Source organism: Muntiacus reevesi, chromosome 6, assembly GCF_963930625.1.
Source record: "Muntiacus reevesi chromosome 6, mMunRee1.1, whole genome shotgun sequence".
In the NCBI taxonomy this organism is placed as follows: Eukaryota; Metazoa; Chordata; class Mammalia; order Artiodactyla; family Cervidae; genus Muntiacus; species Muntiacus reevesi.
In genome coordinates this window covers 110266223-110293695 of record NC_089254.1, presented here as the reverse complement: position 1 = coordinate 110293695, position 27473 = coordinate 110266223, and the positions used below count along the sequence as shown (strand labels likewise).

Below are 27473 nucleotides of genomic sequence, written 5' to 3'. Positions count from 1 at the left end.
CCCTGACCCACCTGCAGATGACCTGGAGGAACTGGAAGCGGCCTTCAAATGACCCATGGCCTCTGGTAAGTTCTGCAGCCCCCAGCGTGCTGGTGTCAGCGAGTGGGGTCATGGGCCCTTGTTTGAGGTCGACGTTCCCGCCTGTGTGCCCAGGACCTTCCCCCGGAGACCATCCTGAGCACCAGCTCCTCAGGCGCTGGGATGCACGCTCTGGGGGCAGAAGAGGCTTGGGAGGTTGGCTTCTGCCTTGAGCATCTCACACAAGAGGGGAAACTGTACCAGGGACCAGGAAGAACGCGCCCTGAACACAAGCGTCTGGTCTCCTTCAACCTCGGGGCAGGTGGACAAGGGAAGGGGGGGCTCTCACTTCAGGATCTCGGCCTGCATTTAAAAATCATGCTAGGGACTTTGCTGGTGGTCCAGGGGTTAAGAATCTGCAGGCCAAAGCGGGGGACGTGGGTCTGACCCCTGGCCCAGGAAGATCCCACATTCCAACAGAGCGACTGAGTCGTGTGCTGAAACTACTGACTCACGTTCTGGAGCCTGTGAGCCGCAACTGCTGAAGCCCACGTGCCCCAGAGCCCGCGGTCTGCAACACGAGAAGCCGGAGCACTGCGACTAGAGAGGCGCCCACGCAGCAGCAGTGAGGACTGTGCTACCGAAAAAAATCATTCAAGACCCCAAGCCGGTCAGCCCAGTGTCAGCTGGGCCCTGTCTCTGGGTGTGGAGGACAGGGGTGCGGGAGAGAAGGGGGGCCCGTGGCAACCGGGCAGGGCCTTCTGCTGACAGCAGGGGCAGCCCGGCAGGGCGGTCCCCTTCCCAGTTGTGGGGGGTCGGGGACGGGGAGAGGCTGCCTCCGAGCCTTGGAGGGGCCACAGGTGGGTGGGGAGGACGGGGCTGCCCGAGGTGCCAGACCTCGTTCTCCTCTGCTCTGATGTTCTCGGGCAGCAGGCGTGTGGAGCAGTTATCACATGGGGCTGACCCCCGGGCGGAGGTGGGGACGGGAGAGCCACCCTGCCCACCCTAGAAGGCGTCCCGGAGAGGGACCTGGAGGGAGTCATGTGCACACCACACGTCCCGCCCTACAGACGTGTGATGCTCAGGAGGGACCGCTGAGCCAGCCTCTCCAGGGCACTCGCTGACGGTGTGACCCCAGGCGAAGTCCCTGCCTCAGTTTTCTCGTCTGCAAAATCCGTCTCTACCTCGTGGGTTGCTGTGAGAGTGATGTGAGTTCTTATACTGGCAAGCCTGCCACAACATCTATTATGATCACGGAACGCGTGTCTGCCTGGGCCACTGGAGTCAGGGACCCACTGAGGGAGCAGAAGAGGCTCAGATGGAGGATAAGCTTGGACCGGATTGATGTGGCCGCCAACCATGGGCCACTGTGGTGTGGCCTCGCTCCTGGCAAGCCCGGGCACCTGGGGACAGACCCACTAAGCCATCGGGGAACGCTCACTGTTGAACACCCTCGCTGTGGCTCCTGGTAACTGGAGGAGAGAAAAAGCAAACAGCTCAGGCTTCCCGGAGGCCCTGGCGGATCGTCTCTGTCCTGTCGGGAACAGCAAGCGCGGCAGACACACCGGATACTCAGGGCAAGGGGGGTGGCTGCTCCTCCAGTGTTCATTTGGTAAAGCGCCTGCAAAACTGACCCTGTCTGCCACAGAACAACCCTCAGATCACCCCCATGCAAGTCCTCCCACTTCTCTGTTTTTGTAATTAACAAGACCCCAGCGAGGATAGTAAGCTAGGAAGGCAGGGCTGATCCAGGCAAAATGGAGAGGAAAGCGGAGGTTTACCTTGTCTGGCAGCCCAGACGCAGAAAGCACTTCATTGTGACCCTTAACCCCCGGTCTGAGTCAATCATCCTTCTTTCCTTCTTCCCATCAAAACCTACAGGCCAGACGTTCATGCATGTGTGCACGTGTGTATATGTGCATGTGTGTGTGCACACGCATGTGTGTTTATGGGTATGTATGTACATGTACATGTGTGCTTGTATGTGTGTGTTTCAGTAAGTTCATTTACCACTCCAAACAGCCACTCCGAGTAGGTGTTCCTATCTTTACCTTTCTCTTAAGGAAATTAAAAGGATAAAGGTGCAGATAACTGGCCCACATCACAGAGCGAGGCCCTGAGAAGAGCATGTCTGTGGGATGCCTGAGAGAGACGACGTGACACTGTCTGGCACCTTTCCATCTCCTTCGGCTCCATCTTTCCCCGGTTCTGGATGGGGTCTGAGCCACTGACTGGGCCTCCCAGGTGGCGCCAGTGGTAAAGAACCTGCCTGCCGATGCCGGAGATGCAAGAGATGAGAGTTCGATCCCTGGGTCGAGAAGATCCCCTGGAGAAGGAAATGGCAACCCACTCCAGTATTCTTGCCTGGAGAATCCCATGGACAGAGGAGCCTTGCGGGCTACAGTCCACGGGGTCACAGAGAGTCAGACATTTCCGACACTGTCTGAGCCACTGAAGAAGAAATGAATGAGCTGGGCCACTGGGGACTTCGGGCAGATATCAGACCTCCCCCCACCCCGTGACACTCCACCTGCCAGGCGGGCAGGCAGTCCTGCAGACTGTCTGCCATCTGTGCCTGGGTGCTGACCGAAAATGATTTTAAATTCAGCTCCTAAAACTGTTCCATTTAAAAGAGAATGTTCCACCATAATATTCTTTGATATTAACTTAATAATCTATAATAGTGACTGGAGGTAGAATGTTATCACCCAACTCTACAATGATTTTTAATGCTCTTAGACAGTTCTATTTTTCTTCCTGATATTTTGCTGAAGCTGATCATCTTGTTAATAATATTCACAAAGAAGTTAAAAATGATTGAGATTCTGAAATTTGAATTTTAATGAGACAGTTACTTAGCTATCAACTGCTACAACCAAAACTGTTTGTATTTATGAAGGGTTTCTTAAAAGTGCTGACTCAATTGTGTCCTCTTCTGAAAGTTAGAATTTTTCATCACAAAGCAAAATTACTGCCTTACAATTACATGTAACATTTCTTCTATACACTGGCTTTAGCTTTAAAATTAGACAACAGGAATGTTTTCTTGTAGGATGCCCTGCACAAAAGCTCATTATAATACATATTTTCAAAGAAAATCCTAACAGAGGAACAGTCACCTTAATCAGTCTGAGATAGTCTGCATAATTATTTCTTAATATCAGTGGAGACATATTTAAAAAATAATGGATATCGAAAACAATGTGTATCAAAAAATTAGGTCTCAAGTTTTTGTACTTCTTTTTGAAGAGGAAGGTTAATTAACTGTGAATTATAAACAGCACTCAGAACAGTTTCTATACCCAACTGCATCGAATTATTAAGTATTCTTGGTTCTACTGTTCAAAGAACAAGAGTCTGCCTTTTGACTTGTACAAATAGATCCTGACTCTGGAGACATAGCTCAGGGGTTCAGTGTGATTGACAGGAGGGGAATCCTGGTTACCGTGGCTACAGATACCACAGGTACCGTCACCATGGGTACAGCCATCATAGGGAGTGTCACCGTGGGCACAGTCATCCCAGGTATAGTCACCACGGGCACAGTCGTCACAGGTACGGTCACCACGGGCACAGTCGTCCCAGGGAGGTTCACCACGGGCACAGTCATCACAGGTACGGTCACCACGGGCATAGTCATCACAGGTAGGGTCACCACGGGCACAGTCGTCACAGGTATGGTCACCACGAGGACAGTCATCACAGGAACAGTTACCATGGCTACAGCCATCACAGGTACAGTGTGCCGTGGTGATGTCTTAAAGATGGAGACGGCAGAGCCACAGCACACAGCCCACCCCAGTCCCCACCTGATTTCACTCCCAGGATGTCCCAGGACCGCGTTTGGCCTTGACCTGAAGCTGCTCAGAGCCATCCTGAGGCTGGGAGTCTTGAAACGGGTCCGTCCACACAGGGCGCTGGTCAGCGGGCCTGGACCAAGCCCTTCTGGTCCCGCTCCCCACTCCTCACCTGGGAGGCAGGAGAGCTCAGCGCGGCCCCACTGTGAGCCATGCGAGGAGGGAGAGCGTCCCCAACCCGGGGCTGCTCCCCGCCCCCAGGCACAGTGGCTCCAGGGGGCGCTCGCTGTTGAGAATGTTGGGAACAGTCCCCTCCAGGCCCTGGCCACGAGGAGCATGGTGTGGGCAGGACAGGAGGGGACACCGAGGAGGCGAGGAGGGGGCTCCGGGCTGTGCCTGCCCTGGGGGACCCCACCCTGCCTGTGCTTCATGTGAGTCACGGGCTCCCCACCGCCCACTTCCATGGCTTTTCACACCTGCCGACACCTCCAGAAAGGGGAAGGTGGGGGCTTTGGGTTCCAGGTGCCTCTCCTTTTCAGAAGATCCCTTAGACCAGCAAACAACTGTCGGCTGAGGGCCCCCCTGCCTGGTCACACTCATCGTGACACTGGACCGATGACGGGGGGAGGGGGTGTGTCAGGCAGGACCGACTGGATCTGAGCGCCAGCATCAGCTCTGCCTGCAGCCGTGAGGCCTCCCCACAGGGCGTGCAGACTCACCAGGGTGACATCTGCCCCCCGTACCCCACCTCTGGGCCTTGAGCACCCTGGCCCCTTCTGTGGTGGCCATGCTAACAGGCCTGCTTCCTTCCGGGAGGGTCTCGGACACCTGGTGTCAGAGAGGTGAAGTGGAAACCCTTCTCTTTGTCACAGGTCTGGCATCTTCCGGGAGCCTGGCGATGAGTACCAACAGCCGCAACTTGGCCAGAGCCTGACCCACGCCTGGGAGCTGGCTGCATGAGCACCCTGCTCTTTGCCGCAATTACCTCCCAGAGGAGGCGGCTGAGGCTCCTGCAAGGGGTTAACTTGCTCCAGCTCGGGCAGCGGCTAACTGGGGGAGGCAGTCTTCTCCCAACACCCTTCTCACTGGACGGTCGGCTCCACCTCGACAACTGCAGGCCTGCAGGCTTCGGACAGCCTGTGATTTTAGGGCCAACTGACCTGCAAGTATCCATGCTGTAAGGCAGACAGCCCTGGAAGGCAAATGCAGATGAAGTAACTCGAGGCCAATTAAAGAGCAGCTCTTCCGCGGGCTGAGGTTGGCATTGGCCTCCCCGGGGCCCCTGGGCCAGGCGGGCGATGCGGACAGCAAGCACCTGCTCCGGGTGAGGTGGCGATGGCCCCGGGGTACCCTGCCTGCTCCCTTCTTCCAGCGCGCTCGTCCCCGGCCAACCTCCTGCACGGCTTTAGTTATTTATTTATTTTTTAAATTTTATTTTATTAGTTGGAGGCTAATTACTTCACAACATTTCAGTGGATTTTGTCATATCCTGCACAGCTTTAAATGCAGCGGGAAGCGCGAGGTCCTGTGGGCCCTGGGAATAACTGGGGGCAGGAGACAGAACTCCAGTGACGAGGCGCTTCTCCCCGAGTCAGAGAAGTCAGGCTCCCAAGGGAGACCTCATCCTCTAACAGAGCGGGCTTCCGAGATACGATATATTTTAGTCCTGTTTTGTAGGGTCAGCGGTTCTTCGAATGAATCTTCTCAAATTTGCTCAGTAGCTGGCAAAAAATGTCAGCTTCTCTTTAGAGTGAAAAGCAAGTCACCATGAGTTAATTCTCCCTTTGCCAAAATCCAAACAGCATACAGAAGTTAAAAATCAAGTGAATTCTGCTGTTTTCTCTGATCATCTTTGGCCAAGTATGGTCCAAAGCGAGGGACTGCCAGGGTCTCTCTGTTGATAAAATAACCACGGGGAGAAGTTTCCAGAAGCCTGAGAAAAGTGTGCTAGTACTTCTGGGGTTGGGAGGATCTCACACAGGAGAGGTTTGGTCAAATAGCCCCCAACTGGACAGGCTGCCAAATGACGTGAAGAGAAGGCAGAACCCACTGGGGCTGCATCCTCACTGCACAGACGGGGCTCCGCTTTCTCCCAGGGGTTAGGGGGGCTTCTTTCCCAGTTGAGAGACAGGGCCTCGGGCTTCCCAACGCTCCAGATGCCTTTCCCACGTGGCGCCCTTGGAGCCTGGAGGGGAGGTGCCTCCCCGGGAAGAGAGGTCCCAGCTCCGCTCATCGCCCTGGTCCTCCTCAGGTTCCGACCCACCTGAGGTTCCCTGCGTCTCACGGCCGCGCTCACGTGGGTCTGAGCTCACTTTCTCCCAGCCCGGCGGTGGCTTCTGGCCTGGATGAATGCTGCAGGAAGGAGTACATTCACAACCAGCCGGCACCCAGGCTCTGGGACTAACGGGCCTGCATGTGGTGAGCCGTGACCTGGGCAGGGCAGGTACGTCGTCTGTCCCTCTAGGAACCCAACGCGCACCGTGCCCACCCTACTGCCAAGGTTGCAACCATGCTTCTGTGACTCCACTTCACGGAGAGAGCTCAGACCCAGAGGTAGGGGCGGCTCACCCCAAGGGCCTGCCAGAGCCTTGAGTGGATTCTGGTCTTGGGGTGTGTGCAGCGGGCACTGCCGTGAGGACACAGGGCTGTTTCCCAAGCTCACAGAAGGGCGGAGGGTGGGGCTGGCTCTGGTCCTGATTCCTGGTCCACAGCTCGTCCCAGCGCCACTGGGGTCCTGCCAACCAGGCGCTGAGCCTCCGGCCCGTCTCCCCTGCCCACTCCGCACTGTCCGGCAGCTCGAGCTGTCTCTGCCTTGAAGGCCTCATCTGCCTGAGTCATGTCAGCATTACGACTGTCTCCTCTGGATGGGATGGCAAGAAGCAGATCAAAACAGTGCGGGCAGTCGAGACAGGGTTTGGGATCGCCCCTAAAACACAGGCCCCGTGTGTTCTCACTGCCGATAAGTACCTGCCGCCCGCACCCCCACTGCTGTGTCGACTGGGAAAACATCGAAGCGTCTGGAGAAATCTGGGTCCTGGAAAATTGCAAAAGACATAAATAACATGCCTGATAGATCTGCACTCAGAAATAAATGGCCTCGTTCTAAATACGGGCAACCTTATTTATTCCCGCCTGCATCTGCAGCCTTTTTCCTGCCACTAAATATTTCATCCGAGGTGCCGGGAGTGGAATTAAATGGGGGGCTAAAGAAGAAATCGGCCAACGTCAAGCCAGGAGGTGGAAGGAGCTTCTCCCTTGCTGCCCGCTGCCTCCCTGGCTAATCAGCGCCGTGTGACTTGCATATTACCCACAGCACACACCTCGTCACCATCCCGGTGGTGTGACACCTCCCACAATTCAGCACCCGAGCCCGGGGACAGCGGACCCGCCGTGCCAGCGCTGGCCACCAGGGGGCAGCGTCCACCCCGCCACGTCCTCACGCCCGAGACAGGCAGGAGTCTGGGCTTGATTTTTATTCCATGGCCTCGATCGCTGAGATGTTCATTATAACCTTGCCGGCTGCTAACTTGCAGCTTCTACAAACACTGATGGATCGCCTCAGTTCTCCTGTCCTCCTTTTTTCATTCCAGGGGAAAAAGAGACCGAATGCATTTCCAGGGGCTGGAGACCTTTGAGGAGCAAACTGTCAAGAAGCTGCTCCCGTGGGGTGGACACCCAAGACCCCTGATGGCCCCGTGATGACCACCTGCAAGCCTGCCTGTCGCATAAAAGCACCCCAGCGGCTCCCCGTGTCACTGTCCCGCGTGAAGGGCAGTGTTTCAGGACTCTAGCCGTCCTGAAAGGAGACAGACATACCGAGGGCAAGGAAAGTCCTCCAACTTTTGTTACATCTCTTTTTTTTCTTTCGGTAAAGTCTCTCTCTCTCTCTCTCTCACGAGTCTGAGCATGCTCCGGGGGTCGGTGATGCACAGGGAAGCGTGGCATGCTGCAGTTCACGGGGTCACAGAGTTGGACATGACTGAGCGACTGAACTGAACTGAAAGCCTCTGTCTCTGCTTCATTCTGTCTGTCTCTGAGTTTCTCTCGTTGTCTGTCTCTCTCCTCTCCCACACACACTCTGCATCTCTGGCTGAGCCTCATTTGTTTTAGCATCCTCTGCTTTGGGAGATCACAGTGTGGGAGTAATGAGTTCCTTTTCCCTGTTCCTAAAACATCAGAGTCAATAAAGGCCCATTACCCCAGAAGGCCATCTCCCCAGCAGCCGGAAAGGTCTGTTTTACATAGTTTCCAGTTCCTCCTTCAGCTTTATGTTCCCTTAAGGATGACTTTCCAGACTCAGTTAAATGTTGCAGTGAAACAAAATTACTCATACAAAGCTGGATCGCACGGAAAGAGACATGCATGGCTCAGCCTGAGTGGAGAGCAGCTGGACATCAGGGCAGGTGGCGAGCCCCCCACCCTGGCTCCACCCGGTCTTCTGCAAATCTCGGCTGTGACCACTCAGGGCTGGTTCTCATTTCGGGCTTTCATCCCTGCAACCTGCATGGCCACCAGAGCACGGTGTTCTGTGCTCTCTGAAGAGTCCGATGAACGTTCCATTGGCCCAGGAACACAGGGCGCTGTCTGGGGGCTTCCGGAAGAGGTCTGTGCCTCTGTCCTTCAGTTCTGGGGCTTTGACCCCAACACCTGTAGGCCCCAGAGCCTGCTGCATGCGAGGCAGGTGGCGAGACCAGAGGCTGGAAGCGGTGAATGTCCGAGTGGAAGTGGCCGCGGTGCCGGCATGGGAAGGCACTGCCTGCCCTGCCCGCCATCTGTGCCCGGCTCATGGGAGCGAGCACGTCCCTCGCTGGAGCTGGGAGGGAAGGGCCCAGAACGTCCCCCGACTTTACCAGCTGGTGTCACGATGCAGAGGGGCAGCCGTGGATTTTCTAACCATCAGCGTTCCCCAGCTATTTTAAAGATCTCCCCCTCAGGAAAAGCTTATGCGGGTTCACATCTTGCAGGATCTCAAATCAGCAGTAGATCTCAAAACACAGAAATTGGAAAAGAGATTGGAGACCAGGCACTGATTACGTCCTGGGAGAAGGCAACTAGCGACAAATGTTTAAGGAATCAGCTCTGCTGCTGCTGCTAAGTCACGTGAGTCGTGTCCGACTCTGTGCGACCCCATAGATGGCAGCCCACCAGGCTCCGCCGTCCCTGGGATTCTCCAGGCAAGAATACTGGAGTGGGTTGCCATTAAGGAATCAGCTTTGGACTCTATAAATCAGTTAATGGGTTAGCGACTGCTTGGTTTTCTGATTTTCACGGGTCTGCAGTCTTCAACCAGAACGGGTCACTCTGCCAGTGTCTGAATGGTGCTGGAGATGAGCACCCCGTGCTGAGGGTGTGATTCAGCTCCATCCCGAAGGCAAGCCTGGGTCACAGTGCAGCCTCGTCCCCCGGGGGCCTGTGGAGCCTGGCGCAAGACGCACGGTGCGTCCCTGGAGGCCGCTTCACACGATGCGTCCTGGCTTCCTGGGGGGCTCCTCCGTGCTGGCTCCCGAGAGAGGGCTCACGTCTGCCCCGTCACACTGCAGGTCACCGGCCCCGGGTTCCCTGGAGACCCATTGGTTCTGCGCCCATGAGAGAGGTGGGGCTTATCGTTCTAGCACCAGAGGGTGGGCGGGCCGGGCTAGGTGTCCATGCAGCCTCCTTGTGGAACGAATTTCGTTCCCTGCAGACTCTTCATACGCCTCACACCCGGGTAGGCACACGGGCCCAGGGACTGGGGGGGGAGAGTCAACCCTCACCAGAAGCTGTGCAATGGGGGGCAGTCTTTCGGACACTTACAAGAACCAAGAACATACGGTGTGTGGGTCTAGAACCTCGTGGCCCGGTGGTTTGGCCCCGAGGGCCGGGCAGGCGTGACCCCGTAACCTCCTGGAAGGCTGGGCCCCTTCTCGGGAACATCTATTTAAACTCCCAACACTTCCTGGGTTTCTGTTCCCACAGCTGTTGGTTTTTCTATGAATAAAGCGAGTGCCGTATGAACAAACTCCTGCGGCAAGGACAAGGTGCTGGACGGGAGCTCTCCATTAAGACCTGCACGGCCATCTGCTCTTTGGGGACGGCTGGCACCTGGAGGCTCCCGGCCCGGGGCCCATTTTCAGTGAATGGACAAGTCGTGGCCTCGGGAGGAAGGCACCTTGTCCCAGGGAGGGGCCCACCCATCCGCAGGAGCCCGGTGTCGGGGCAGAAGCTGGGGACGCCGGGCCCTGGACTCCGCCAGGACCTGCTCGGGGGCTTGGAGCCACAGATGTGTGCGGCAGAGACAGGGACCTAAGTGTCTGCCCTCGGGCCAGAGTAGGAGTCACTCTGGGGCACGCTGACCCCACGACGGTGAGCTTCCCAGGACAGCCTCTCCCTCTGCTGGGAGACCGAGTAGGGAGGTGCGACTGACCTGAGACCTACACCCTGGATCTCCTTCCAGGCAGCGGCCCTCACTCACAGGATCCGTGCAAAGGGAATGCCAACCCACTGCAGTGTTCTTGCCTGGAGGATCCCAGGGACAGAGGAGCCTGGCGGGCTAGAGTCCAGGGGGACGCAGAGAGGCAGACACGACTGCGCGACTGAACAGTGACAGTGACAAGGGCGCATCTCCACGTCCAGGGGGCTCTGACGGGGAGAAGCTGAGCTGCATCTCTCCCCTATCCTGCCCCCCAAACCTTCCCAAAGGCAGCCCTGAGCAAAGGGAAAAACTACACTGAAAACGCAGGTTGTTTAGAAAGAAAGGAAAGCGGGGTCCCAGGAAGGGGGGCAGGGAGAAGGCAGATGAGAACCCCTGATGAATCCCCAGCGCACGTGTGTCCTGCGGGGTGGGGGCAGAGTGGGGCAGAGGACGGGGCGCCCCGTGTTGGCCCCCACCCCGCTGTCTATAATCGGGGCGTTTTGCTCCTGACACCCACCCAGGAAAGCCGAGGACAGGTAGACAGCGCATCGCAAAGTCACCTCGTGTGCGTACAGACTTCACGCTGTCACACTGAGCATTCCTCCCTGACATTTAAGTATGAAAACAGCTGAAGGAGGCGGGCAGCGTTATCCTGTCCGTCCCGTGAGGCTGGCAGAGCAGAGAAAAGAAACTAAGTGCAAATAGGTCAGGACGTGGGTTTGGTGGGAAAGCGCAGGGGTGGACCCTGGCCTCTGGGCCCAGGTGACGTCTGGAGCACATGCAAGCCCAGAGCCCCACATGTCTTCCTTCAAGCATCTGCGGTCTGCCTTTCGGTGGAACACAAACATTAACAAGACTCTAGACACTGGGGCAGAGCGTCTCAAGTCCTCACAAGATTTCAGGAAACAGAAAAGCCTAAAAGGAACTGGGCTGTCCAGGAGCGTCAAGGTTTCAGCCAGCGATACCTGAGTTTCATTAAAACTGCACAACCAAAAGATGGAGATGTGTGGGTCTTAATCCCACAATCAATGCATAATTAAAGAGCTTTAAAAGCCTAACCACTGAGCATCGTATATTATTTATCAGAATCTCTCAGGATTAGGTAATTAATTGTGAGAAACATTTCTCAAGACCAGTGGGAATTCTCCCACACGTGGAGAGAACGTTTTTTTCCCCTCAGAGTTCTCCTTCTTCTGATTTTTGTTTCATGCTGAATTAGAACAATCAGGGACCCACAAAGCCCATGCGGGACTGTCAAGGGCAGACTCAGCTTCTGCCTCTGTGAGCCAGGGGCTTGCAGTAAACCCGGACGGCATCACACGATGGCCAGCTCCAGGGGGTCCGCCCGTCCCGGGGTCTCTCCCCTGCCTTCAGGGGCTGCCCAGTGGGAACCACAGCCGTTAATGTAAGGACTCCAAGGAGACGCGGAGAAGAAGAGTGCTGACCACAGGCACCTGTGTCATTGATCAACCCTTCATGGGAGGGGAGACCTACCAGCCAGTGATTCCACCCACGCCCCTCACCTATCAGCCGTCAGGTGTGAAATAAGCGGAGTCTGCTTCCCAGGTGGCGCTAGCGGTAAAGAACACACCTGCTGAAGCAGGAGACGCGGGAGATGCTGTTTCAATACCCAAGTCGGGAAGATTCCCTGGAGGAAAAAATGGCAACCCGCTCCGGTATTCTTGCCCGGAGAATCCCATGGATGGAGGAGCCTACAGTCCACAGGGTCACAAAGGGTCAGACACAACTGAAGGGAGTGACCACGCATGCAAGGTGAGTTTGCAACGACAAAAAGTTACACCCCTAGCTCTCTCTTGAGCGGTCCAATGGGTTGGGGGGGGGGCACGGCATTGCCACCTGCAGCGCCTCACTAATGTCTTCGCGAGTGCTCTGGGCAGGCCAAGGTGCCCTCACCCAGAGTCCGCCCCCCCAATGCCCCCATGCCTGGCGTCCGGGGGATGGCCGCTGCGGCAGTCTTGCAACCACTACCCGCACCCCCTGGGTGCCCCTAAACCTGTTGCTCGGTCTTCTGACCCTCAGGGCCCCCCCGGCCCTGTAGGAGTTCCTCTCCTGCTGATTCCAGGTCTGGGGTCTGCGGCCCCGCTGTGGAACTTGCAGGGCGGGGTCTCCACCTGCCGGCCTCTCCCATGTCTGGCCGGCAGCCAGCACTGCGTCCTGGGCCCTGGTCTTGGCAACCGAGCAGCGAGCAGGGCCTCCCAGCAGTGTCACTTCCAGGCCCAGCACAGCGCCTCCGACCCCACCCACGCTGGGCTGGGCGGGGCCTGCTGCCTGGATGGAGGGCGGCGCCTGCAGCCTGCGCCCCGGGGTGAGCTCGGGGAGCAGACCCCCCACCTCCGCCCCGATGTGGGCGGCATGAGCGACTCTCCTGCTGTGAATCCCTGAGGTGGCGTCTGGTTTGCTTTGCTGGCTTGTATCCTGTTTGTTTAAATTAATTTATTATTTATTTGCTTGTTCGCCACACCACATGGCCTGCAGGATCTTAGCTCCCTGACCAGGGATCGAACCTGGACCTGCTGCAGTGGATGCATGATGTCTTCACTGCTGGACCCCCGAGGAAGCCCCTGTGGGCTTGTTTTAGAGTTTCCCTGCCCGACCTTGGCATCCTCTCCTGCTTCTCTGACCGGGTTTATTTTAGTCCAGGGAGGATGCTGGGCTGCAAAGCACAGGTCAGGGCCCTGCCCTCGGCACTGAACTTGGGGGAAACTCCTGATCGGAGTTCCAGCATTTGCTGTTTTTGTCGGCGGGCCTTGGCCCCTGCCCTGGCCTCCCGGGCCTGACGTCCTGGACAGAACATCACTTCTCCCTTGGCTGGCACTGCGGTCTCGCCCTGGCTTAGACCACATCAGCTTTCCAGTGGAGAACCGCTGGGGTGGCCCCGGAGATCCCTCAGGCTGACGCCCCATCCTCACGACAGGACGGTCCGTTCATCACAGTTTCCACGGCAACTCTCGCCTGAGTGCTCCCGGGGAGGGGAAAGGCAGGAAGATACAACAGTGACCACGGACCACAGCTACTGGTCACCCAGGCACTCAGAGGGTGGTGGACCCAAGGGGCAAGATGAAGGAGATGATGGGCAAGGACGTCTCTGCGGGCTTGTCTCGGGAGAAATCCAGACCGCTTTCCAGACCCATCCCCTGCGCTCAGCTGCGCGCTCTAGGGGTGTCACACTCTGGGGGGCCCAGGTTTGACCTTCACCTTACAAACACCTCTGCCCCTCTGTGGAAGACACTCGTCCAACCCCGGACACATGGCCGTCTGAGACTCTGCCACATCCGCCAGCAGCTGGGCGGGAGGTGGATTCTTCTGGGACATTTCACGGTCCCGGGATAACACGTCCCACCACGCCCACGTGGTTCCGCCTCACTCGCATGGATACGCTGTCATCCAGCCTCACACTAATTCTTTGGGGAAGGTATCTGAGCTCTTCGTTTTCAGACGACGAACCTGAAGGTCAGACGAGGTACGTGACTTCCTCAAGGTCACCGGTGGCTGCGTGGCAGCTCAGGGATGCACCTACACCCACGCCGAGAAGCGCCTGGCACAGAGCTGGGGGTGTCGGAGGTGTGAGCGGACGGACCTTGCCGAGGTGATGGGTGGTCCACTCACCCCTTGGGCATCGATCAGGCCTATTTTTAATCTGCAAGAAGTTCATGCAGCTTTTTATACACGATGGGCATGTGGTGAGGAGGCCAAGTTGGAACCGCTTACTGGCTGTGTGACTGCAGAGAAGTCACACAACGCTTCTGAGCCCACGTTTCCGCGGCTGTGGCAGAAGTTTGCTCCTGTTTAGTCGTGTCGGGCAGGCCGTGGAAGAGACAGTGGGTGAGAGAGAGACACACCTGCCGCGGGCCGGCCCCGAACGGCGGTGTTATTAGCAGGCGGTCTGGAGTGACGCCCCCTCCTTGCCCCTCGGTCCCGAGTAAGGGGACTGTCTCCATTCCCAACACCTCTCCTGCCTCCTTGGGGATAAGAAAAGTGAGGCTCGTCGTTACAGTGAGATTAACTGTTCCCGGGGCTCTTCAGTGATCAGCCTATTTTTGCTAAAGGAAGTGTGTGGAGGTTCTGATGGCAGTGGGAAAGAGGAGGGCAGCTGAGCTCCCTGGGCGGGGGGTGCCTGGGACCCTGCACCTGAACCCTGGAGCCGAGGCCGCATAGCAAGATGGGGGGGGCGCTGCCATGTGTAGGGACCGTCCTGGCGGGGAGGAGTATGCGCGTGGGGGGGGAACGTGGTGTGATGGGACTCGAAGGCGGAGAAGGAAGCGGAGGATCCAGATGAGGCTGGCCCGGCCCAGAGGGCGAAGGGACCCTTGGGGGCCAGCTGGATGTGTCTCCCCACGGGCCTGACAGTCTCACTCCCTGCCTTGGACTCCTGTCCTTGCGCTGACATGCAGAGACCCAGAAACAAGAGGACGTCTCGCCAGGGGTCAGAGAGAGCACAGAAGCAATGAACCAACACTGAAGCATCTCGTCCAGCTCTGCATCAGACCCGAGAGGGTCCCCACTGAACAGCTATGGCCTCTTCTGTGTCTTTCTACAAGGGAAGACCCCCTACTGCCTGAGTCCAGGTCACCACTGCTTCATGGAGCTGGAGACGGCTACCCTGGAAGAATGCTCATTTCACTTCAAACCCTGAAAGCGCTGCCTTATTGGACTAGAGGTCTGCCGCCGGCCACCCGGCACCGCCGCTGGTCCAGGCAGCACCTCCCGGGCTGGGGGCTCCCCCGGAAACTGATTAAATTCCTGTATTCTCACCATCACTTTCACTGTGCCCCTCTTTAGAAGCCACAGGAGAATTGGAATATGCATTTTTAAGTATGCAATGTCTACAAGCCACCCTCAAGCACACTCTTTACCGAGTGACGTGACTGTGGTGCTCATGGGAGAATGGCTGTCAGGTGAGGGGTGCACGCCTCCAGCATGGGGACGCTGATGCAGAGAGAAGGTTCCAGGGTGACGTTCATATCTGCACAGACGTCCTCTTCAGGGGGAGCAGGAAGCCTGCGCTTCCTACATAGACATGGAGACAATAACTCACGAGTAAATAGCTCAATAGTTCTTAACACCGATTATGGAGGAGAATGGACCACACATTTGCACTTCTGGTTGCTGACAATGCCAGATGAGAGAGGTGTGTACCTGCTATGTGACTAGTTTTTGAAAAGTGAAAGAGTCAGTCGCTCAGTTGTGTCCGATTCTTTGCGGCCCCGTGGACTGTAGCCCGCCAGGCTCCTCTGTCCATGGGATTCTTCAGGCCAGAATACTGGAGTGGGTTGCCGTTCCCTTCTCCAGGGGATCTTCCCAACCCGGGGATCGAACCTGGGTCTCCTGCATTGTAGGTGGATTCCTTACCATCTGAGCCAGCAGGGAAGCCACTGGTTTTTTAAAATTACAAGATAAAGAATAACAGTAGCTTCAACAGCAACAGCTGCGGTTCACTAGTCCCAGGCACTGTTCTACGAATTGTAAGCGTATCAGTCCATTTAATTTCCACGATGACCTGAGGGAACCTAGATGGTTGTCACGCTTGTCTTGCAGATAATAAAACAGACCCAAAGAGTTCAAATCTCATTCCGGTTCACGGCGCTTTTACATGGTGAAGCTATGATTCAAAGGCAGGCACGGCGGCTGCAAAGACCCTGTCCTTCCCCCCCCAGCTCTGCCGCCCGCACACGAGAGGGCTTTGTAAAGCCCACCCCAAGCTGCGGGCAATTTTCTGGGAGATTTCCTGGTCTGACCAAGATTTCCCATCAGGTAAATCAGAGAAGTAACCAACAACCACATCCAAAGAAATACAAATCCAAGGTCTGAATAAGAGCATGCAGAAGTGAACATGACTCTCAGTCCACTGAACTCCAGGCCATGCAACTGTCTCTAAAACTATCAGTACAGCCAGAATGAGGCTCCACGGGCATGTCTACCAACAGGATGCAGTCTGCTAATGACTGAAGTACCGGATCCAGGTACTTCAGAGATGTTAGCATTTGAAGAACTCAACCAAGAATGCACATTCAGAGTGACTCCATAAACTCTGCAAAATATCAGGATCAAAATGTGTATGTGGGGGCGAGTTTTAATAACAGTGCGGGAGGCATCAGAAATACTTTCTTGCTGATAAAAAGCTGGTGTGCAGTATGTCTTCTGTCTGCATCTGACAGTCCCGGGCGAGGGCTGTCCACTGGAAGCTGTGGCCGTGGTGGACCCCACAGGCTTGATTCACTGATAAGAAGTATAGAGCTCAGGCAGGGGACATGGGAGCTTAGATATACAGGTCAGCACGCACACACCGCTCACCAAGCATGGAATAAACCACGAGTTTAGTCAAAGACAAAGGCACATTCCAAGGGGACTATGACTTAGAATTTCATTTCAGGGAATCTGGAACGATTGGGGTGACCAGGATGATTTGAGAAGAATTCTTCTTTATGGGAACATATTTCCTGTGGCAAGTACACATATTCAAACCACCCCAGGGAGCTCCACAATCTGGTCATGACAATGTTTCTTCCCCCAGTCAACTCCCTGTCTCCTTGCGAATCCACCTGTCAATGCAGGAGATGCAGGAGGCATGGGTTCGATCCCTGGGTTGGGAAGATCAACTGGAGCAGGGCATGGCAAGCCATTCTGGTCCTCTTGTCTGGGTAATCCCATGGACAGAGAAGCCTGGTGGGCTACAGGCCACGGGGTCACAAAGGGACACGACCGAGGACTAAACAACACACACACATGCACCTGACTGCCTTGGCATTAGGGGCACGGATGTCTCATAAGAGAGCAAAGCAGGTAATGACAGAGTTTCATTATTGAAAAATTACTGGCCCCAAAATCTGTGCTGTACCACTATAGTAGTAGTAGTGTTAGCACCTCAGTCGTGTCCGACTCTTTGCGACCCCGTGGACTGCAGCCCGCCAGGCTCCTCCGTCCATGGGATTCTCCAGGCAAGAACACTGGAGTGGGTTGCCGTTTCCTCCTCCAGGGGATCTTCCCACTCAGGGATCGAACCTACGTCTCTTACATCTTCTGCATTGGCAGACAGGTTCTTTATCCCTAGTCCCACCTGGGAAGCCCACTACACCTCATGTATATGATGGCAATGATCAAAATGGAAATAATAAAAACAGTATCAACTGTAAAATACAACCATCTCTGTAACACTGGTAACCATGAATCTTTCATAAAAATCTGAACAATCCAGCCCTTTCCTCATATGGTTACATATTAGGAGCTTTGCAAAATCACTCAGACTTGCATGAAAGTACCAATTCTTAACAGAATCTCCCTTTCTGAGTTCTCAAAAACTGAATACACCTCTAGTTTCTGGGTAACCAACTTTGAAGTGAAAGTGAAAGTGTTAGTTATTCAGTCACGTCCAACTCTTTGCAAACTCGTGGACTGTAGACTGCCAGGCTCCTCTGTCGGTGGGATTCTACAGGCAAGAATACTGGAGTGGGTAGCCATCCCCTTCTCTAGGGGATCTTCCTGACCCAGGGATCAAACCCAGGTCTCCCCCACTGCGGCAGATTCTTCACCATCACAACTACCAGGGAAACCCAACTTGACCTCAGTAAGCCTTAAAAGAGCTGCGGGACACTTTTCAGTCGTCTTTAACCTCATATTAAAATCAAAATGCTCTGTAACTGCATGACATTTGCCCAGAAGAATAAAATATGCACTTTGCTCATCAAGATAAGTGGGTGGCCGCCATGAGGGCAGGAATCTACAGTCGGTGAGGCTCATGGTCCAACATTGCAGACGGCCTTGAGGGCACATTTCCCGGTGTGGGGGCCGCTTCAGTGAATTAGGGGGGTTCCTACAGAGTTTGTACATCCCTCGGCTCAAGGGATGGGATCTCCTGGCAGCCCCCACATCTCCTCCTCCTCTTCCTCAGCCTTTGATATTCTGAAACATTCAATATGTTCAAAAGATCCTTTCTGGGAAACAAAACAAATCAATCTGGCATCTGACTGCCAACAAGCCTATGGGCTGTGGAGTGGCTTAGAATTTATGTAAACTATGCTTCTTCTCAGAACTAACATTTCTGAGTGAGTCAGGCACCCTGGAAATGCTTTCAGGGTATTTTTTCCTCCTAATCTTGCCCCCTACCATTTTTTTAAAGGAGCATTTGGAGGTGAAGTAGTTGAGTCACAGATTAGAAAAAGGCAACCTTCAGAGTTTACCTTTCCATTATTAAAAAGGAGCTGAGATTCCTTGCGGGCTCCAGGAGTTTAAGCATCAGCGTATATAATGTTCCAGGGAACAGCACTCAGCAGACTGAGCTGTACGTCAACTGTGACTGATTTAGAATATTGGGGCCCTGTTATCACACCAGCACAATTCCCTGTAAATGCCCTAAAGAAACATTTCTTTTCAACCAGTTTGCTCAAGCAAAATCTTACCTTGAATTGCAAGGCAATGAGGTGTTCTTTTTTTTTTTTTTTTTTTAGGATGATACTAAAAAAGATATTCTCCATTACCTGGTGATGGATTTTTAAAGAAGATTATTCCTAGAGCAGGTTGAGGCTCTTCCTGCTGGGATCCCAGTGCCCCATCTCTCTCTGGGGCCATGGGGTTACTGCCCTGACCCCTCTGCCACTTGTAGGGCTGTCTGTCTCAGGACAGCAGAAGCGTGGCGGACGCTGTTTCGTCCAGTGACACCCTTGTGTGAACCCAATGAAACCTCAAGGTCGATCCTCCTGGGGCCTGGAATGCAGCTCACAACCAGAATCGTGGGTGCTCTGAGCAGTGGTGGCCATGATGGAATAATCCTGGGGCTTCTGGGGAGACCACAGGGAGGGGGACGGCCGTGATGGGTGTTCGAGCGTTCAGCCGGGAAGTCACCTGCACAGGATCAGGACCATGGTGGCCTCTGGGAAGGGGCTTGGCAGAGGGAGGACCTTCTGAGATGACGGAATGTTCTGTGTCTTTTAAAGGATTTCCTTTCAGAAATTATTTTACTATTCTTACCATTTATTTTTATTTTTCGACTGTGCCACGTGGCATGCGGGATCTCAGTTCTCCAACCAGGGACCGAACCTGCACCCCCGGCAGGGTGGTGTGGATCCTTCCCCACTGGACCGCCAGGGAAGCCCCACGTTCTACGTCTTGATGGGGTTGCACAATGCACGTGTTAGTAAGCCCATCAAACCGCGGCCTTGGAACTGTGCATTTAACTGTCGACGACTTCCGTCTCAATTAAAAGAAAAAATGGAAACCCAGTCACAGAACCTTGAGCCTCAGTGGCTTCAGTGAGATTACATTGGGAAGTGGGACTCAGCGTACGTGTCTCTGTGCTTTATCCTTCAGGATATAAAAGCCCCTGCAATGCAGACGCTAAATTAAGGGGTGCACCACATTGAGGAAACATGACATCTTCCGGGCTTGGTCATGCCCAGGTATCCCAGAGACCCTGGTCCAGCCCAGCACAGTGGACTCCTGCTGTGAGCATGGGTTCTCAGGCGGGAAGGCAGAGACGAGCACCAGCTCTCAGCCTGGCGCCCGTCCACACCTGCATTTCCAGGGGGAGCAGTCCTGCAGCTGAACACCCCCCAAGAGCATCTCCCCTGACCTTGTGCCAACTCGGGCGGATGACCTACCCTCACCGCGCCTCCGCGGTGAAACGTCTGTGACACGCTCATCTCAGAACGCGAGGGCGCCGTGGACGGGGTGTCCATGACCTTTCAAAATCCACGTGAAACCTGAATCCCCGCGGTGATGGTGTCTGGAGGTGGGGTCTTCAGGGCCTCTGTGATGGGATGAGTGCTCCGCCAGCGGGATGAAGGGGCCAGAGCTTGCTCCCTCCCTACTTCTCCCCCCACACCCCCATCCTGCGAGGACACAGGGAGAAGGTGGCTGTCTGCGAGCCAGGAAGAGAGCCCTCACCAGACATCAGTGCCGCCAGAGCCCCGATCTTGGACTTCTAGCCTCCAGGACCATGTGATACAGATAGAAGGTGCTCAAGCCGCCCAGACCGTGGTGTTCTATTGGTTTCACAGCAGTCTGGACTACGGCAGCGGACCTGAGGTGCTAACAGACACGGAAGCACTTAGCATGGTGCCTGTCTGCTAGCAGCAATCAAGACATGACCGTTACCGTCACAGCAAAGTTCTCATCAGCACGGAGACGGATGACAAATGCTTCAGAAGAGAGCTGCTCACTCAGATTTCAGAGATTCAGTAACACCCACCGCCGGAGTCCTCTGGCACCCAGAGGCAGGAAACGCCCAGGGAGGTTGATGGATGCACGCAGGCCAGCACGTCCCCCTGACCCGGGAGGGTTTACCCTCTGACGTCTTCCCTAGGCAGAAGCAGGTGCTCCGCCTCTCGGAAAGGGAGCAGGCGACCTTGGTGTCTGGACCCTGCCTGTTCCGGAGTCACCCCCAGCGTGGCAGGCTGGTGGGTGCCCAGCACACCTGGCCACCAGGTGAGGACCCACACCGCAGGCTGCCGCCGGCTGCCTGCGACTCCCCGGGGCTCCACAGTCCCCCTGGAATTTAGCCGAAGCTCCAGAAACCGGAGCCTAAGTGACAAGGTCCACGTCACCACCACGAACCGCCATGAAGCAGCGGCGGCCGCGCCTGCGGGACGGCGGCCGCCCCCGCGTACCTTCATACAGCCAGTCGCTGAGGCCGTTGTAGATCACCCCCTCCTTGCCAGTGGAGACCACGCGGATGGCCTGCTTCCCGACGTGCGCGCAGTAGTAGATGTTGTTCTCAAAGATAAAGATCTAATTGGAAAGAGAAAAACCACAGCATTAATCAAGGAAGCAGTCACAAACAGGGTGTTCTTAAAACCCCCAACCAGCCGTTTGGTTGGCATTTTCCTGGTGTGTTTATTTGACAGAACAAGAGTCTCAGGATCCCTTGGGGCTCACCTGCGTCCAACTACACTGAGGGTCAGTCAGAGCCTCAAACTACACACAGTTCACCCAATGCTGTCATTTACCACAACTGGACAACTGATCTGAAACCCTTCGGGGTGTTAACATCAAGATGCATTGGCTGTGTCAGCAATTGTATTCTCCCTAGCAGTTATGAATGGGGAGGCTGGGAAACTGGAAACCTGAGACTTACTCACTCAACATTTACTAAAACGACTTAGTGGACTTCCCTGGCAGCTCAGTCGGTAAAGAATCCGCCTGCAGTGCAGGAGACCCGGGTTCAGTCCCGGGGTCGGGAAGGTCCCCTGGAGGCGGGCATGGCAACCCACTCCAGTTCTCTTGCCTGGAGAATCCCGTGGACGGAGGAGCCTGGAGGGCTGCAGTCCCTGGGGTCGCACAGAGTCGGACACCACCACCACTTAGGGGGCACCTACTCTGTGCCAATCCTGAGACGGCACATTGATGAGAGGTGGGACGTATCGTGCACTTTTATCCTACTTACAGTCTGGCAAAGGAGACAAACTTTAACAGGAGAATGCTCTGACGGGGACAAACGAGACGCGGGGACATGTGACGGTATCACTAACTTAGGCCAAAGGACGGGTCTGAGAAAGGGACTGAAAAGTATATATTTTTTAATTGTGGTAAAACACACTTGACATGAAATCTGCCCCCTTGGCTGCTTTTAAGTGCATCGTTTGGTGGCAGTAAATGCACTCACACTGTCATGCAACTGTCACCACCATCATCTCCTGGACTCTTGTCATCCTACAAAATTAAAGCCCCGCTCCCATGAAACACGAACTGCACTCCCTGCCCCCAGCATCCACCGTTCTACTTTCTGCATCTTATGCACCTGACGACTCCGGGGACCTGGTAGAATGGAAAAGGACAGGGTGTGTGCTTCTGTGACCGGCTTATTTCACAGAGCACAACGTCCTCAAGTTTCACCAAGGGTTGTAGCAAGGGTCAGGGCTCCGAGAAAGTGGGTTTTAGGCTGCAATCTGAACAAGGAGCAGGAGGAGGAAAGGGGGCTGAGAAACGAGATGACCGGACCAACGGCTTGCAAGAAGCCAGAGGCAGGCGTGGGCTTGGAGGGCTGGGGGGACTGGGCACGCACACCCAGTGACCAGAATCCTGGCAGGCGCAGGACCCCAGGGGAAGCGGGAAGCCTTGGCTGAGGCTTGAGTAGGGAGTGCCAGGACTGGAGTGGGTCTTCTGCAGGTGAGCCCCGGGCCGTGAGGATGCGGGGAGGATGGGCAGGCGTCAGCCTGTCACTGCAGGAGTGAGGATCGAGGTGGACAGAGGCGGACAGGCAGGGACAGTGGGGAGGACCTCCTGAGTGTGGCCAGTGCAGTTGTGGAGGAGGCAGGGAGGTCCTCCGGTTGCTGGCTGGGTGACCCGTGAGCAGCACTGGGGTGCCCTGGGGGATGTTACAGCTCTGACCTTGGGTCAACCTCAAATTCTCTGGGGCGGGGGAGGAGGGTGGTCTAGATCAGCGGCTCTCAAACTTGGCTGCGTGTTAGAGTGATCTGAGGAGCTCTGAAAACCCTACTGCCAGGTTCAGGAGCCCAGCCCAAAGATCAGAATCTAGGGGTGGGACCCTGGCATCAGTATTTTAAAGAAAGACTCCGGGCGATTCCAAAGTGCAGCCAAATCTATGCAACAATGGCCCAGGAAAAAATCCATTGTCTCCTGGAGCTCTTAAAGTGTAAATCAGCCTGTTCGCAAGGCCCTGGTCAGTTCTGCGTGTGTTTTCTGTGTCTAAATGCCCTGCCTTCCACCTCCAGGGGGAAGCAAATCTCCAACGTCTGTAGAAGCAGAGCTACGTGGACCAGAACAGGACTCAATCTCTTTTAAAGAAATTCTAAAAAATATATTGTCAGTGTTAAAGAAATTCTAAAAAATATATTGTCAGTGTCATCGACGAGGCCAGTGAGAGGGTGTTTTGCAAACATAGGAAACAGCGCAAATATTGACATTTTAAACAGATTATGCCGAAAGGGCAGTTCCTACAGACGATTCTCACGGAAGGATGGAACTGAAAACTCATCAAGTATCAGCTTCCTGCTCAGGCCTCCTGCCTCTTAAACATTCCCTTCAACCATAAATGAGCTGGAAAACTGCCAGACACAAGTACACATCCTCGTTTAATTTCTGCAGCTGTTCTTATGAGTTTGCCAAAGGGTAAAGATGTATTATGAAATTTTAACTTCTCTTTATGAGTTCTAAGCCTAACAATGCATTTTTGAATCAAGTCAGACCACAGACAATTAATATTCTGAATAAGTAAAATTTGCTATGATAGACATTAAATCCATTTTCACGTTGGCTGCATTTTTAATGGAAGGAAAACAAAAGGGAACAAGTTGTAGGGAACAACACGCTTTGCTTTGAAGATGTTCACGTTTACAACGGGAGCCTGGGTTCTACAGAGCTTCAGTCCTCTCCAGGCCCCACGAGGGTGTCTGCACCCCGTGCTCCGGGGCACCACAGACCTGCTACGGGGCTGGGCCAGGGCTGGACTCCCAGGGGTCCTCTGATCTGTCACTGGAGATAAAGCACGGGCTTCCCGGGTGGCTCCGTGGTAAGGGATCCACCTGCCAATGCAGGACACACGGGTTCAATCCCTGGGTCGGGACGATGCCCTGGAGGAGGACATGGCAACTCACTCCAGTCTTCTTGCTGGGAAATTCCATGGACGGAGGAGCCTGGCGGCCTACTGTCCATGGGGTTGCAAGGAGTCGGGCACGACGGAAGCAACTGAACAATAACGAGATAAATGCAGAGCCCAGTCTTAGGGTGAGCGTGAGGCTGAGTGAGCTGACATCTTCAAAGCACTGAGGATAGCGCCCGGCACAACGTAAGGACTCAATAACACACCTGCAGGTCTTGCTGTGGTTACTCTCATCATGACAAAGTTTTACTCTGCCTGGAGGATTAGGAGACGATTCCTGGGGGAAGTGACCAGGAAGAACACCCACGTGTTCACAGGGCGGTTACAAGAAAGCCCAGAGACACACGGAGCCAAAAGGGGAGCTTGTCATCTCAGGACGCCGGGGATGGGACAGTCACCATGAGTGGGTACGGTTTAGCTGCTGGTTCTGGAAAATCGAGGCCCAAAGGGAGCCACACTGACAGCTCAGGGCTTGACTAAAAGGCAGCGGTGCAGCTCCAGTGGGATGACAAAACAGAAGGGACACGGGACTTGAAACAGAAACCTAAATTCGAGCTGAGACTACTAGACATCCAGTTCTGAGGCCATTACTCAACCTTGGCCTTAAGCTTGTCCTTGTAACTTAATCTCATGTCCTTCACTACAAAACATGAGGTTGACTGGATGATCCCGAAGATTTCCTCCATATTTAACCCTGTTGAGTCCAAAGGTATCTGACATCTGGAGAAGACGTTCAGCAAATTAATTAGTGATCCCACTACCAAACTCGTAATTGAAAGACTATTTATCCTGAAGGGGAAATTCAACCTCCATGGTGAACCCAACGTGTTACTATTAAGGGGAAAACAGATTCTCTGGAATCCAGCTAAAACCCCCAAATATCACTCATCCTGGGTCTCTTCAATTGACACGTCACGGCAACTGCCTCTCTCGAGAACACATTCTCGGGAGTGGTCATGATCTACTGATCGCTTTTCCCTTGTTTCCTGCTTCTTCTCTTGAGTTTCCCCACTTCCTGACCAAGCACAATTTTACTAACATTTCCACAATAAAGGAGGATGAAAGATCCTGTTACATAGGAGACTAGGTTTACTTTATAGGGTGAGATGCAACGTTTGGGTGATCACGGAGCGCCCCGGTTCAGCAGTGACAATGCACTGTCTTCCCACAGCAAACAGGATCGTCCCTGTTGTGTTCACTCTGTTCCCACTGGGAACTCTGCACAGTTGACTCACATCACTGGAACACTGCACATGGACAAAACACGTCACTGGAACATGGAAATTCTGCCTCTAGATCTTGAAACCTGGTCAACACACCCTTCAGCAGACTCTGGAGGAGAAGCAAATGGCTGACGGAGAGGCCGGCTGACCTGGGGAGGCTGGCGTCCACCAGGTTCCTGTGTCCACCTGGCTTTAACTTCTGCGTGTATTACAGATGTCACCTCTGGTCCCCTGAAGGGCTTTGTCCACGGGCCACAGAACACCAAGTCAGAACCACTAGCTGTGTTCAGAGCTGAATGGCCTCTGCACAGACTCGACCTTCTGGTTAACCTTCTGTTTACTGCCCTGGACACTGGTCAGCGTGGGTGCAGGCACGAAGCAGAGCACACGATTGCTGACACGCTGCAGTTGCCCAAGGAGAACGGTACACGCCGGGAGGAAGCCGTGGCTGTGGCCTCTCCGAGTGCACGGTTCCCGTCGCCGGGCACATGCCTCGGCACCTGGGGGCTCGGGAGGGGCAAACGGAGGGATTTCACAGCCACCCACAGGGGTCCCCGCTGTCACCTGGCAATGGGGATGCGGGGGACCCCAGGGCTGCTGGGGGACAGCTGGGAGGAGTCCCGTGGGGGGGCTGCACCCAGGAGCGCCTGCTGACAAACGGCCCTGTCCACAGCCTGCTGAGCCAAGCTGCGCCAGGCGAGCGAGTCGACCTGTCTGCTTGGCAGACACAAGAGCCCCTGTGGGTGTTTCCGAGCAGCCATCAGGCTCCTGGAGCAGCCCACGTTCCCTGGGTTCAGGTCAGGAGACACCGGTGACGGTGGGACTCCTGGGTCTCCACTGGAGTGAAGTTATTACGCAACAGTGAGCAGAAGGATGTTCACCAACATCCACGGGAGGGTGAACACAGCGCTGCTGGGTCTGTTTCTGGAAAAGCAGACTGGGTGGTGGGAAATCCCGCATCAGTTTGGCCGACCGTGAGGTGGAAACAGGGGCACCAAATGCCACCCAGCTCTGACTGTGCACAGTCGCCATTACTACAGTGTATATAGGAAAAGTTAAAATTCACAGCCCTGCAAATCACACATATACACGGTATATGACTATTATCAATAAAATAGACTGTCTGGTATTTTATTCCCTTCTAGACGAGAGAGAACGTGAGTGGGTGGGGTGTAAAATTTGGCTTTAATAAAACTAAAGTTATATAAGATACGGTTTTGCACAACGTTTGAGAATTTATATCAGAAGCGCTTTCCCATGCATTAAGCACGCTCTGAGATGTGCCTTTTAGGAGATACGCCGTAGCTTACTTAATTATGTCCCTGCCGTTTGACATCTATTCTGGTTCTTATCACAATAAAAATGCTCTTGTGTACATCTTAGGACTTGGCGGGATCTCTGCCATTTCCCAAGGATAAATTCCTATGAGTAGAAATACTGAATCATGCTCCTTGTGCAAAAAAAAAAAAAAAAAAAAAATGGGTGGAGGAGAGGAACAGGTGGGCCAGAGAACCACATAAAGTGCTGACCATACAGAAGTGTTTACACCAAGAACAAAAAGGAATCTTATAACAATGAGGATACCTTGTTTATAAGATTTTCAGACTGAACAGTGATGCCCAAAGTTGCTCAGGAGGCCCCGTGCTCTCCTGGGGTCAGAGGTTGGCTGCACCCGCAGTCAGAAAACCACGTCAAAAGGGACTTTTCTCGGGTAGATTATGTGAGAAAGATGCTGGACAGAACGCATAGCCTCTCAGACCGTGTCTGCAGAACCTGGCAGCTGTGGGAAGCTGTAGCCTCTGACCGAGAGGGGAACAGCAGATGTGTATGTACATATGTAGACGCGCGCCGTCTCCCAGGTCAACACGCGAAGGTGCTGAGAATCGCTCTCCGGTTACCCGAGCTCATTCGGGGACTGAGCAGCTCTTTCCTGACTCCGTTTTGCTCTCCGAGCCCCTGCTTCGGCCATTCCACTGCTCAGCTGGGCAAGGAGGTGACCGTCTGTTCCTCGAGTTGCTGTCTGAGTCTGGAAGTGCAGTGATGGTGGAGATCGGGGGGTGGTTGGTGGTGGCAACGCTGTTGGATAAGTGAGGGTTTTCCAGACTCTTACTGGCTCCTGTCCAATTCGGGAGCATCACCATCACCCCCACAGACGTGCGTGTGAGCACCTCCAAAGAGCCGGGCAGGGCGCTGGCTCTACGAGCTCTCGCCTGAACAGTGCTGGGGCCACAACGGTGCTGTGTGAACGGCTCATGTCCCCAGTCCACCCATCGCCCCAGATTCAGCACACTTGACTCTCAGGTTGGTTCCTGCCCAGGCGGCGGTGGGACATGGCAAAAGTCACACAATTGTTCTGCCTTTGGACTGTCGCACCCGTGAAACACAGATAATCACACCTGCCGCGTCTGCCTTGTGGTGCTATTGGGAGGATAAAAAGAGAGACAGTTGTGCTGCAGAAAAACTTGAGGGTTTTA

At 54.6% G+C, this 27473-nt stretch overlaps 1 protein-coding gene across 1 annotated transcript in view; it reads right to left on the bottom strand.

Moving 5' to 3' along the window:
* The window catches only part of DPP6 (dipeptidyl peptidase like 6), a 778594-nt gene that overhangs the window by 98666 nt on the left and 652455 nt on the right, over nucleotides 1–27473 (bottom strand). The window contains exon 8 of the mRNA XM_065939554.1: nucleotides 20826–20946. Within this exon, the coding sequence (XP_065795626.1) occupies nucleotides 20826–20946 (121 nt within the window). The remainder of the gene's footprint in view (nucleotides 1–20825; nucleotides 20947–27473) is intronic.